This window comes from Macrosteles quadrilineatus, unplaced genomic scaffold (genome assembly GCF_028750875.1).
Source record: "Macrosteles quadrilineatus isolate MER2022 unplaced genomic scaffold, UCM_ALF_1.0 Scaffold_4__1_contigs__length_99947679, whole genome shotgun sequence".
Taxonomy (NCBI): domain Eukaryota; kingdom Metazoa; phylum Arthropoda; class Insecta; order Hemiptera; family Cicadellidae; genus Macrosteles; species Macrosteles quadrilineatus.
The window spans coordinates 86,285,607-86,298,669 of record NW_026542597.1 but is presented as its reverse complement, the minus strand read 5'-3'; the positions used below and the strand labels follow the sequence as shown (position 1 = coordinate 86,298,669).

The following is a 13,063-nucleotide window of genomic DNA, read 5'->3' as shown; positions in this document are numbered from 1 at the left end:
GATATTTCAGCAGACACAATTAATCCCACAGAAATATAGGAGTTTCGCTGAACACTAGGTAAAATACATCCAGGGGCAATCCCATATAGCTAAGGGTAAAGGGTAAAAATACATATAGGTACTAAATGTTAAAGGGTTACAAATTTACTCTAGTAAGTGAAAGCACAATGTTCACACTCTAGCACCCTTTAAATTGAACAGTAAAACAAAAACAGCTGTAAATATATACTTTTCCCGCAGTACCTTGAGTGCTATGCTCCACTAGCTCCGTGGAAATCAAGGGATCAAGCTCACAGTTCCTACGTCAATTGACCAACAAGCAATGTCTGGCCTAAGTACACGCCCAGTTAGGCCGTAGGCCCACCGCAAGTGTCTTAATGTCGCAAATAATGCTTTGCTCCCTGGCGGGGGACTCGAACGTCAACGTCAGTGATACCAACAACAACCGCAACAATGCCACCGAGGAAGACGATATATTCCCCATACCCACTATATACCGGTGAGTTGGCAGCAATGTCTGTAGTTTCTATTGGTTCATGTAGTCTGTATGATGAAACCTGTCTCCTGGCTGGCCTACCTGGGATGCTCCGAGCATTAACCATTGGCCAGTCACAAAGTAAACAGGGTGGGCAGACAGGTTCCATCATACAGACTATAATATTATGCAGTGTTTTGATAGAGTGGGAGTATTGATAAATTATTATTGAGTGTGTTCATCTTTTTACCTCTTACCTTTTTTGTGGGATTAATATTTTTCTAATAGAGTGTCTTCATTGTGTAACCCTTAATATTTCCTATTTCTTAAACAGTTTTAATTCATTTGCTTTCATATTTTTTTCTATTTGTATAGTTTATCTCTCGGCATTAAGTATATTGATTGGTAAATACCATTGTATTTGTATACTGTTTTGTCCTATTGTAATATATTTACTGGTTTTCATGATTGATCCAAGTCCAACTAAGAACTTTAACAGCCACTGGGGCAGAGCCCAAGGGACTTTTTCAAAAATGTAAGGTCAGTTTGCAAATCGACGCGACACGCTCTTTCCAATGAGACGACAATGGATAAAATCGGTTAAGAAATTGCGGAGAAGTTCAACCGACAAAGTTTCATGTAGCGTATTAATTATATAAATTGGTTTAATCTCAAATAAAGAAAACACATTTAACTGGTTCTTAAGTACATATAAAATCAACGTGAATAAGTTACATCAAGAATTGGAACAAATGTGAACATAATTCAAACGATACAATTGCGGAAGAGAATGGCAGGATTTGAATCCCGGTCACTAGGCAGAGCGCCAGCCATCTTTGTATCCTGTATGGAGATTTATTTGAAATTTACATTTGAACATAACTGCCTCGATAAAAAACATTTCATTTTATCATGGATTTTATGTAAAGATTTTCTGATTTATGATTTCTGATTTTGCTATTGAAGAATACATATTATCTTTATCTAACAACATTTTTCAAATTGGAATTTTCTAGAGTTTTAATAAAGTAATGTCCCAGACCTTTAGTATTCAATAGTCAATGCTTTCCAATAGTCAATAATTTAATATTTAGTATGCATAGCGTAATAACCAAATATCAACATATTCACAGACAATATTTTAATATAAATTGTTGTGATTATTTTATATCCATTTTTGTTTGTGATTATGACTATTACATGTACATGCCTAATGGAAAATATAGAATGTCATTTAATTTTCATTGATCAGTATACAAGATTCAATTATTTCAGCTGAATCAGCTTTTCCTGGTGTATTATAATTTTCTAATTTAATCTAAACAACTTCTTGGTTAGTTCTTAAGAGTTTTGCTTTTAAAAGTATTTATCATCCATTTGTTTTTGCATCGATTATTTAATTGAACATACAATATTTCTTAAGCCAGCCACAAACTAGTAAAACTCGGTTCATCAACGTTAATTTATCTTAAAACTGGATATAAATTAAAACAAAATCCAGCCTCTAACAAAACTGTAAGGTACTGACTCACTAATGGCAGCTTTGCTCAAACCAAGCAGTATTATTTTAAGTTCTGCTTCATTTGGCAAAGCGGTATAAATTTTGATATTTTTATGCTTAGGAAACCACAGCCCTTATTATTTTAAGAATAGACAATTTGTGTTTTCTTAAGTTTTTGTAAATGTTTTTATTCTTAGAAAAACTTTTTTTGCTGAGCGTTAACTGATTAGAGTTGAAAAGAATATTAAGATGCTGAAACACCTCCTCCTAATTAGATGTTTGATTTGAAAGTACCTAATTGGATACAACTAAATATTCTAATTAGCGTCTGAATCTCAATGACCTAAAGTAATTAGATGGTATCTTTGTTGAAGAACCTCTTTAATTATCTGCTACAACAAGAGTCTCTCTAACCTGTTAGAGAACTCTGATATGAATTGTCCAAGAATAAAATTATGAAGCAGGAAAATTTGACGGAATACACTTACCTTTTATGTTAAGGTGATTTTATAGAATTGTATTCAGAAATAAAGTGTTCAGTGATGAACGATTTGATAGAAAGTGGTCAGTGATTGTAATTTAAAATTGTTGGAAGATGTAAGATTCAGGCATGAAGTGTTTACAAGGTACATAAGAGATCGTGTTCTAAGTATAATTTCATTAGGGCTTAAGGAGTACACTGCCCAAGAAATCGGTGCCCTGACAATAAATGTTAAAGGGTGAAGTCTTTTTGAAGGGTGGTCTATTGAATAAAGCGTTCAAGAGAAAGAGTGTGTCATGGGTCAAGTGTTCAGGAATGAAGTGTTTAAGGATTAAATGAAGGGGATTAATTCTTCGTGAAGAGTTTATGACATTTTGTATAAGATTAAAAGGTTGAGGCATAATTTTCGTCAGGAATGAGTGATGAAATGGTATCTGTGAGCCGTTAGACCTTTGTAATTCATAGTTAAATAACAATAAAAACGTACTAATAATATACTGGATCCGAAAAATTGCCAAAGTAGGTAAATGAATATGTCTCCAATATTTTAATCGGGATAGAAATACATCCACCCCACCCCATCACACACAAAACATAACACAACATTTCCACTCTCTTTACGTTCTGACCTGAAAACGGGGTCAGATTCCAGACTCCACACGTCGTGAAAACTTGGATTTTACAAATCGTGATAGACAATTTCCGCTATAATCTGTTAGATAATACATCCAATCTGCTAAAAAAAGCTACTAAGCCAAATAATTTATTGTCCTACTAATTTCGGCAGTACAGCTGCATGAAAGGAGCGATTGTCTAAGCAGAGTTGGCAGTGTGTTTGTCTGTGTGAGCCAAGCCTTGTTTATTGTGTCGTACACTGGTGTTTCCCATCCTGCCTTGGAACAATCTAACAATATAATTTACTGTTAATTTTGTATTTGGTTCATCATTGATCTATTTATAGTTACTCTTGACTCCTGTAATATTTAGTTCCTATCTTGGAATAGCATCTCAATTTTATCAAAAGTTTAAATTTTTACGACCTCAGTGTCTTCAGTGGAATTGTCAAAATGTTTCAGGAGTTTTCAATTTTTAAACACTTTTAAGGGAGAGCTTTCGAAACTTTATAATTTCTGTGTATATGGATATGGTTTTAGTCCGTCCCATCTTGCACCGAAATACCTAATACACAATAATATACAATCAGCCAACAATACTAGCGTCTTCAATCCCAACCTTCAAACACCTTCTCTACTTTCTAACAGTGAAATTCTGACAGATTTTTCTTCGAGAACAATTCTCTAAACCCAAATATGTCCTCCGTAGAGTATTATCAAACTTTTGATCAAAGGCCGTTTGTATCGGCTAATATTGTAAGATTTTATTTATTGTTTAGAATGTGTTATATATTTAACTGTGTTTTGCTAGCTTGGTATGGTACGTTTTAGAGTTAATCAAAATATATTACGTCTTCTAACCCAGAGGTAGGCGCATAACTTTAAGAGAGGTGGTCCATTGCCCATTCCCATGCGTCTCATAAAATGCGCGTGGAAGAGACCAAGCAAAGCATGACAAGAATGGACCATACCGATCAATTTGATTTTTAGTGATAGGGTAGTTCAGGGTTGTACGCAAAAAATGTTGATTTGGTTATAATAAAATTGTTTTAAATAATTTTCGCTTGTGACATGAAAGTGCTAAATGAGGTAAATGATCGTGTCGATGAATTCCTTTTATACTTTTACTAATAATGTAGTCATTTCACTTTAAAATCTCAAAACATTGAGCACAGAAAATATTTAATAACACCCGAACCATGCTCCGTCCATTAGGGAAATCTGTAAATAAACTTAATTAATATTCAGAACTTATCGCTGTTGACCAAATTAAATGTGGATTTCACTGTTCATGCTGGTATTTGCCTAACAAACAATGCAGTCGCCATGTACTGGATGTGGCTGTCAGATAAATATTCAACATGCAGCTGCTACCTACCCGACCCTTGTAGGTTACACGGTTTATGTCAGTGCAGGGCAGGCAGAGCAATTTGCCATGAGACTGTTGTGTTACTGTTTCATGAGAAAAGACTTCTCTGGCTCCAAAATTTAATCTGTAAAAGATTAGATTGAATAGTTTATTATTAAAGAAACATTTTTGTATCTATAGGTAAAGAAAGACACTGTTATATTTTGTTAGTTACCTACTTAAAATTTAATTTATCAAAAAACCCGATGTGTACTTCGTAAAAATTGTTAGTTGCTAATAATAGAGGCTCGATTGTTCTTAGGAACTAGCTGAAGGTTGCTGGTTCTATCCTGAGAAACATTAAACATTTTGATAGTTTCTAAACTGTACGAAACTATTCTTGATCTTTGGGGTTTTACAGAAACAGCAAATCTTGTTTTGGAAAAAAACTGTCATTCTTTGAACACTCATTCTTCACTCATTCTCATATAGCCACCCTAGGATGTTGGAATCGTCCAATCTTATCAACTCTAGGGCTTTCTTGAAGTGATTGTTGTGTTTCAAGAGGTGTAGAGTGCTCAAGTAGCTATATGGCATGTATCCTCTTCATCTTTCAATATATTAGGACCATAATCTGTTCAGCAAAGGTTAAATACTTCACCAAAGACCAACAAAGTAGGGTTGCACTATTGAGGTCCTTGCTGATATCTTTGGATGATATATTCCACCCTCTTGCGGATTCTTCTCAGGCCCTCATCAGACCACTCCCCAGTAGTGTCCAGCTGACATTTTCAGACCGACAGGTTTATTCTTGTCCGTTATTCTCGTCCGTGTCCCGTCACGAAAGTTGGATGTGGACCAACTGTCAGTCATACTGAGGAAAACTCACACTAATGTAAACAACTTTGCGGGTATTTATTTAAAGTTTGCTTCAACTTTTACTTCAAGATTCGATTTCATGAAGACTTAATTTGAGTGGTGTATCACATAATGATGAGTCAATGAGTAACTGATTTTTTATTGTAAGTGTAGCAATTTATCAGTGGTTAGTTTCTCGGACTTTGGTGCACGATAAGTTTTTATCTCTAGTGTATGCACAGATATTTCAGCAGTTCGCACAGTTTATTATTATTTGTTGTGTGTTTATCCAGTCCATGAGTGTTTTGTGATGTTGTGTAAGGAAATGGCCTAAACGTGGTCTCTTTACTGTCTCTATTAATAATGTTAGATAGCATCATTAATTTAATAGCCAGATGACAAATGACTACTACAGTCGGGACCACGAGAGTCTGTAGTTGAGGGAGGAGCCTATTTACCACGTGACTTCGAAGGAGCCAACGAGGACAGTGTGGTGTTGCCAAATCGAATAATACCAGCTGATTTGAAAATAATGTTTAGTATTTTAATTAGTGTCGTCATCGGGCGATGGCAACGTCGCACTAGCCTTGTCTTGTGATTGGTTGCCGCCAATTGCAGACTCTCGTGGTCCCGACTCCTCCTAAAATGAATTTAATTTGCTTTCCTTCCACTGACACAACTATAGAATTTTCATATTTTAAATTTAAAAATTTTGCACAACAGTATGTTATAACTGTAAAAGTATTAATAAAGTATTAATAACTGTACTGAAGCTGGGTAACCGCTGTTTCACACCATTATTAAATAAACATTTAGTTTTAAATAAATCAATAACCTCTAAACAAAATCAATGTACTTTTACTGTTTACGTTATTTGTTTCAGATAATATTAATAATCCACTTAAGTTATACTTTTTTTAAATCCATCTAATCCTAACGTTTATAAAAATAAGATGTAACATTAGCATTTTTGTGATAATCCGTCTTGATTTAAGGCTCTCCTTTTTCACACTTTACATTGATAAATTACTTTTTGTCGAGGTCCACGTGATAAATTACAGTCTGTGTTATCTCCTGACCTCTCCGAGCTTAAACTAAGGATACTGGGGATAAAATAAAAATATATAATCGTAGAACCCCTTTAGAGTCAATAAACAACCAGTTGTTAAATTGAATTAGGGCTTAGGATTGTTACTTATATTAAACTATACAAAATCGTTATAAAGCACTCAAGCTGAAGAACCTATGTATACGTAATATTAAATTTTTAAGTGTATTTTTTTAGTTTTTTTATACTTGAACCATTGTTGTACCTTTCAAAAACTGTCCATCGATTTTCATATCAAAATTATTCCTAATTCTTCATTGATCGAAATCAAATTACTCAACGTTTCAAATTCCTCACTTGATAATTGCATTTTAAAAGTGAAATTTTATTTCCTTGAAACAACAGAAACCTCTTTCCCATGTCTGCTGATTACTTATCAGAGGACAACTAAATGCAGGAATGCACTTTTTAAATATTTGCAATTTAGAACGAATACTTTCGAATGGACTTCAGTATAAATGTATTAACATTTTTATTTCATCATACAATTATTTGTTTATTCTCCTACACCATTTTTTTTTTACTTTTTCACCACACACATTCCCCTACCTTCAAAACTGCAGTTCCTGGTAGTTTTCCACTAGAACGTCACATCAAACTGTTAGTTTAGCACCACACTTCAGCTAAACTATATTTAAACCTGACATAAATTCCTGGAATGAAGCAAAGCAGTGCAATACGTTAAGGGAAACAATAAACATTCCTGCTTGGGTCACACAAATTACAGTCGCAGCAGTGGTGGTTGCTGGTGGTTGCTGGGGGTTGCAGGGGGTTGCGGAAAGGGAGTTTTGGGGGGGGGGTGTCGGGTTTAATATTTATCCACATGCCACGTACTGTGGCAATAGTTTAATCTGTTACCACTGAGGTGTGGTGAAGATTTTTTTGCACATAAGTTAAATGTTATAATTGTTGACATTTTAAGTATTTTAAGGTGGGTAAGGCTTTTACAAGGTTGGTAAAGGCTTTTAAAATACTGGCAAGAATTTTATAAGGTTGGGAAAGGCTTTTACAAAGCTTGTAAGAATTTATAAGGTTGGGAAAGGCTTTAACAAGACTTGCAAATATTTTTTTTAAGGTTGTGAAAGGCTTTTACAAAGCTTGTAAGTATTTTATAAGGTTGGAAAAGGCTTTTGCAAGCCTTGCAAGTATTTTATTAAGGTTGGAAAAGGCTTTTAAAATACTGATAAGTATTTTATAAGGTTGGGAAAGGATTTTATAAGACCTGCAAGTATTTTATAAGGTTGGTAAAGGCTTTTAAAAGACTTGTAAGTATTTTTCAATGTTTGGTAAGGCTTTTACGAGACTTGTTGAGCGAAGCTCACTTTCCCTCACTTTGTAACTTCTTTGTAAGGGCATCAGAATGTAATGGCTTGACCAATTGATATGAAATTTGGCCAACAGCTAAAGAATACTGAGCACAATGTTTTGAACATATTGATGAACACATATTTGAACACAATACTGGGAACATATTGAAGAGTGTTAGCTGCTTTAGCCATTGACAATCTTTAAATAATGCTTCGCTCATTTATGCGTCTAAAGTGTAACGGCAGACCACCCTAGTAAGTATTATACTAAGTTGAGTAAGGTTTTTACAAGATTTGTTAGTATTGTGTACGGGAGGGTAAGGCTTTTAGAAGACTTGGAACTATTTTAAAATGTTATGTAAGGCTTTTACAATTATAAGTATTGTATATGGCTGGGTAAAGCCTATATAGGACTTCTAACTATTTTCAAAGGTTCGGTAAGGTTGTTACAAGAACTGTAGCTATTTTACAAGGTTGGGTAAGGCGTTTAGATGACTTACCAATATTTTACTAGGTTGAGTAAGGCTTTTACAAGACTTGTAACTATTTTACAAGGTTGGGAAAGTCAGTGTACTGTACTACGTTCTGCAGATAAGACTGTCCCACGTCCCCGAGACAGATGTATGTCCCAGGCACGTACTCCCGCAACCCAAGAGAGACATCTGTAAAAGTTTACTGCTTCCTCCAGTAATTAAACTTTATAACTGCTTTGTTGCTGTTTCTTGGATTCTTTAACGTAATTGATACAAGTTTCGTTTATTGTAGCATGTGTAACCGTTAAGTTTCCTGATAAATGCCTACTGGAATTTACTTTTGTTCATAAAGATTTTTTTTAGCCTATTTGTTAAATTTGTGTATCGCCAAAACAAAAAATATGTTAATTTTTAAAGAGATACTAAGTATACATATTCCGTAAGATTCATCTTGTTTCAGGAAATGTTTTTTTTTTTTTTTGTAAAGAAATGTTTATTACAATCGTCGTTTGACCATATGTTTTCATGTTTTTTCAATTAAATCGTAATTATTTTTAGGTACTGTCATAGATAAAACATACTCCCTTAGGTAAACATTCCCTTGTGTTGGTTAGTCTATACTGTATTTAGCGTCAATTCAAGTTCTTAGCTCCTAGATGAGTCCAGTGAATTAGTCAAAAATCTGATTCAAGGCATAGCACGAATGGATAACAAGTTTCTGTTTTCGGTAAATAAAGGACTATTTTTCCATATTCTTCTTTTTGGTAATCCTTACTCTCAATTACCTTAAAAATGTATCATTGTATTTAAATTATTTATTACAGATGATATTATTTTTAGTTAAAAGTCACACAAAAATAGAATCGCCAGTGAAATTTATGATTTAATGATATTCCAAATATTTACAACAGTTATATGTCCGAACAGTTCTTTTGCAACCGGATATTTATAAGTAACCGTTGGCCTTGTGATTGTGACTTAAAAGAACCTAGTTGTAACAGGTGCAGTTGCACGTGCACTCATCATTTCTCCGCGACAAATATGAATACTTCCCAAAATATTTTAAATGTGTACTAAACTAAACATTAAAAGGTTTCCTGGAGGCTTCCTGTGTTAATTTTACCAGTTAGAGACTTTTATAGCCTAAGAATATTTTAGTATGAGAACATTTAGCGTTTACTTTCAACACTCTACTTTATGCAACCTTTAATTTGGAATTAATCTAATGAAGAAGCTGTTATAGTTAAAACGTGTGCTTAAGATGCATTTAATAATCATAGTGCTTTAACGATTTCTGTTATTTTGACAAAACCATTTAAAGTGAAATTTCGTCTTCCACAACAAAGGTTGTTCTTTTTTTGGAAAATAAAAATACGCTGTAAATTTAAGTTAAGGTATCCCCAATCAAACATAAATAACGCTGTGAACTCACAATGTACGCCAAAAATTACTATCAGCTGATTTTGTAGGACGCACACCCGACGTAGTTCAGGAGCGTAAATACGTTTTTGTATCCAAAGATAGTTTTTTTCTGTTTGAAACGTTCTCAAAGGCAAGCTTTTCAAATTAACTTACCAACCTTAGTATTTTTATATATTGTCTTTGGAAACTAATTTAGTTAGATGTACCATTTGAGGGAAAATAAATAAAGATTTATGATGATGATGATTATAAACATGTTTATTCACTATTCTGTTGAGCTTCAATAAGATAATCAATTTTTACAAGGAAATTGTTATAAGGCATGAGAAAAAAGCTAAAGGCAGTGTTTTTAGAAAGCCTTGTCACATATATTACATATTTCAATTTAAAATATACTATAATGAATCAAAGAGTTTTTTGGTAAGTTTGTATGTCTTGAACGTGATAAAAATGGTAATACGTTCTTTTGTGCTTCAATCCATTGTTTCGAAGCTGTGAAAACATCTCCAGGGAGATAAAAAAGTAAACTGTATTGTTTAAGCATGGGAAACACAGGTACAATGTGCTCGATCCCAGAGTAAATAAAAAATCCAACCCAACAGACTTCTCTTTAAATTTTTAGCGCTAGCGCCTTTCCCTAGTCCTGCGTTTGAAATAGGGATGGCTTTGCTTAATCTTACTTTATGTAAAGGTCGTACCGAAACTCCCTGGTTATATTTTTTTGTTTGGTCCTGTCTATTTAGACAAGTATATTTCACTTCATGGGTCGAAATTAGGTTTTTATCAGTCTGCGTGTGGGTGATTTTTACTAAATTCTTAATAACTAATAGCTTATGATCCCTTTGTGCTAAAAGTTGTAGGTAAAGAGTCTTAGGTCTCCGGTCCACGTTCTTTTGGATCTTTAAACATCCCAAAGTACATTAAATATTAAAATAGCTGCTTTTGAAAAAGGATAAATTAACGGGTTGATTTTTTAAGTACAGATATTGGTAAATGTGGTTACTTTTGTTAATCCAATTTAGTATGGTATGTAAATGATCAAATTTTGATACAAACCACAAACCCAAGTGAACGGGGAAAATCAAATGGTTAATGTGGCACTCCTATTTAACTATTTAGAACAGGCATGACTTAAATTACATAATTTTATCTTTTTGTCAACATAAATAATTTTTTTAATTGTTCAGTTCCCGTATTTTTTGCCTTTCCTTTTTTAATTCACTATCAAGGGTTTTTTGCGGGTTATATTTAATTGGGTATAGTTGCATACAAATTATAGTGGCACAATTGACGAAAAAGGTTTTTAAATAACAATTACAGTACCACTTAGCAGATTTTTTTTAATTAATTGAGTTTCTATCCTAAAGCCTACAATATTAATTAACTTTAAAACTAAGTTTTATTCAGTACAATTTTGACAAAGCTCTGTGTACAATTGAAGTACTATCAATAACGAATGTACCGATGCAGAACTATAATTGCAACCCTTTGAAATTCGCTGTTGAAATTGCGCCGCTAGGAACTAGGAACTCTGTTGTTCGTGTTGGGTATTGTACTTGCCTATCGACCTGTGGAAACCCGTTGTAACTTGCGCTGACTTGCACGAATGGAAGGCTCTCAAATCCCTCTCCTTTGATATTTAACTCGTGAACTTTTATTTAAATATGTAAAATAGTGGTGAACTGAACATGGAATGGAATATTGTTTTCTTTATTAGCCTATAATAAATTGAAAATCTACGATCAGAGTATTTAAAATTACATTGTTTGTCTATGAATGTATTGGTTTAGGTGGATTATCTATCTTTATTAATTTTTATCCATATGAATGCTAGTAATTAAATTAATTTCCAGTTTATAAACCAACACTACTAAAGCTGATATTGGAAATATACTGACGTTCGTCAAGGCTGTAAATTTAAATACAAGCCAATTTTATGTGAACATATTTTTTTATGTTTTAGAGGTTTCATAATTATTTATGATTTATATTACAGTAACATTCGATTCTTTTAACTGCTGTACCGAGTTAGTTTGTATTACAGTTAAAATAAAACTGAGAGATGTTCGTTGTTTTCCTCTAAAATAAGAGAGAAACTCTTGGTCGAGATCGGTTCAATAATGGATGTAAAACAAACAGAAACATACATTAAGGTTTTGGAATAGGATTCTTGGACTAAATGGATTATAGTATGTATGATGTAACCTGTCTCCTGACCCTTTGTCTACCTATGAATGGACATGGCCTTAAACCATTGGCCAATCCCCAGGTAGACGAAGTGTCGGACGACAGGTTCCATCATACAGACTATAGGAATTTTAAGCAGAAACATCATCAGTCTAGAAAGATGTTAGTGTCACACTAACAAATTGTTGATTCAATTATTTAATTATACTCAAAATATTCCATATAACAAGAGAGAATCAGTTAGTCAAATACAGTACAGAGCATTTTAAGCAAAAAATATTGTGAGACACTCAAAAACCAGTTTCAAATTTTACTTTAGGATAAAATACATACTTGTAGAACTAGTACGTAAAGCCAGTAGAAAAGGTAGTATAACAAAATTATGTTCCAAGAAATATTAAATCAGTTTTTATACTCTTGGATGAGAAAGGTTTCAAAGGGCTAGCCAGGTGGCAGTGCTAATCAATAAGGCTGTTGAGATCAAATCAAAACACTGCTTCTACCCCCCCCCTCCCCCCTTCTTTAACCCCTTTAACCCCCCTCACTGCCCATTAGCGAGAAACCCTTTGACAACAGATACAAACCAAGGTTGTTTTTACAAAGGCGTTAGCTGTGTTCGCCACCTCCAGTAACAGTCTTTGGACGTTCAGAAATTCTCACAGTAAAAAAATCTTTATTTTTTAATATTTGTGGATTTATAAAGTTTGTTGTACTTACGTATCATACCGATATTGTTATGGGGTAAAAATAGATTTTTCTTATTTTTGATCCTCAAAACACAAAATTTCCCAATTTCTCTCAAGACCTTTTTAAAATCAAATATTTAGTACCTATATCAAAGTGTTTTGTACGATTATTGTGTGACGCAAAATTCTAGGGGGGGAATAAACTAATATTCACCAAAGTCAGGCTAGGCCTACCCCTAGAACCAGTCATACTAAAATTTCTTCCCCGGAGTTCTCAGAAGCAGCTGAGAAAAATCCAGGGGTCGATACGAAGTTGTAACGGCTTTGACTGATCAATTTATTTAATTCATTCGAAGGCTCAGATATCTAGAAGCACTCAGGAAATCCTGCAGTTGGAGCTATATCATCCTCACCTTCGTTAAAGTGGTTTTGGTAAATTTTGCCTAACTTTTATAGGTACTGACTCTTAGCCAATATGATGTAAATACTAGTATTAAACTTTAAACTATTTGGCTAAAGGCGTTGGTAAATAATATATAATATAATGTAAAAAGAAATTCCTACAGAGTCGTCGGGGCCTATATTAAGTCATCGTGGACCTGT

General features: G+C 33.7%; 1 protein-coding gene across 2 annotated transcripts in view; it reads left to right on the top strand.

Moving 5' to 3' along the window:
* The window catches only part of LOC128992393 (voltage-gated potassium channel subunit beta-2-like), an 83,287-nt gene that overhangs the window by 2,683 nt on the left and 67,541 nt on the right, over positions 1 to 13,063 (top strand). For both annotated transcript variants that reach the window (XM_054415950.1, XM_054415949.1), the window contains exon 2: positions 241 to 499. In XM_054415950.1, coding sequence (XP_054271925.1) covers positions 378 to 499 — 122 coding nt within the window. In that variant the 5' untranslated portion in view covers positions 241 to 377. The remainder of the gene's footprint in view (positions 1 to 240; positions 500 to 13,063) is intronic.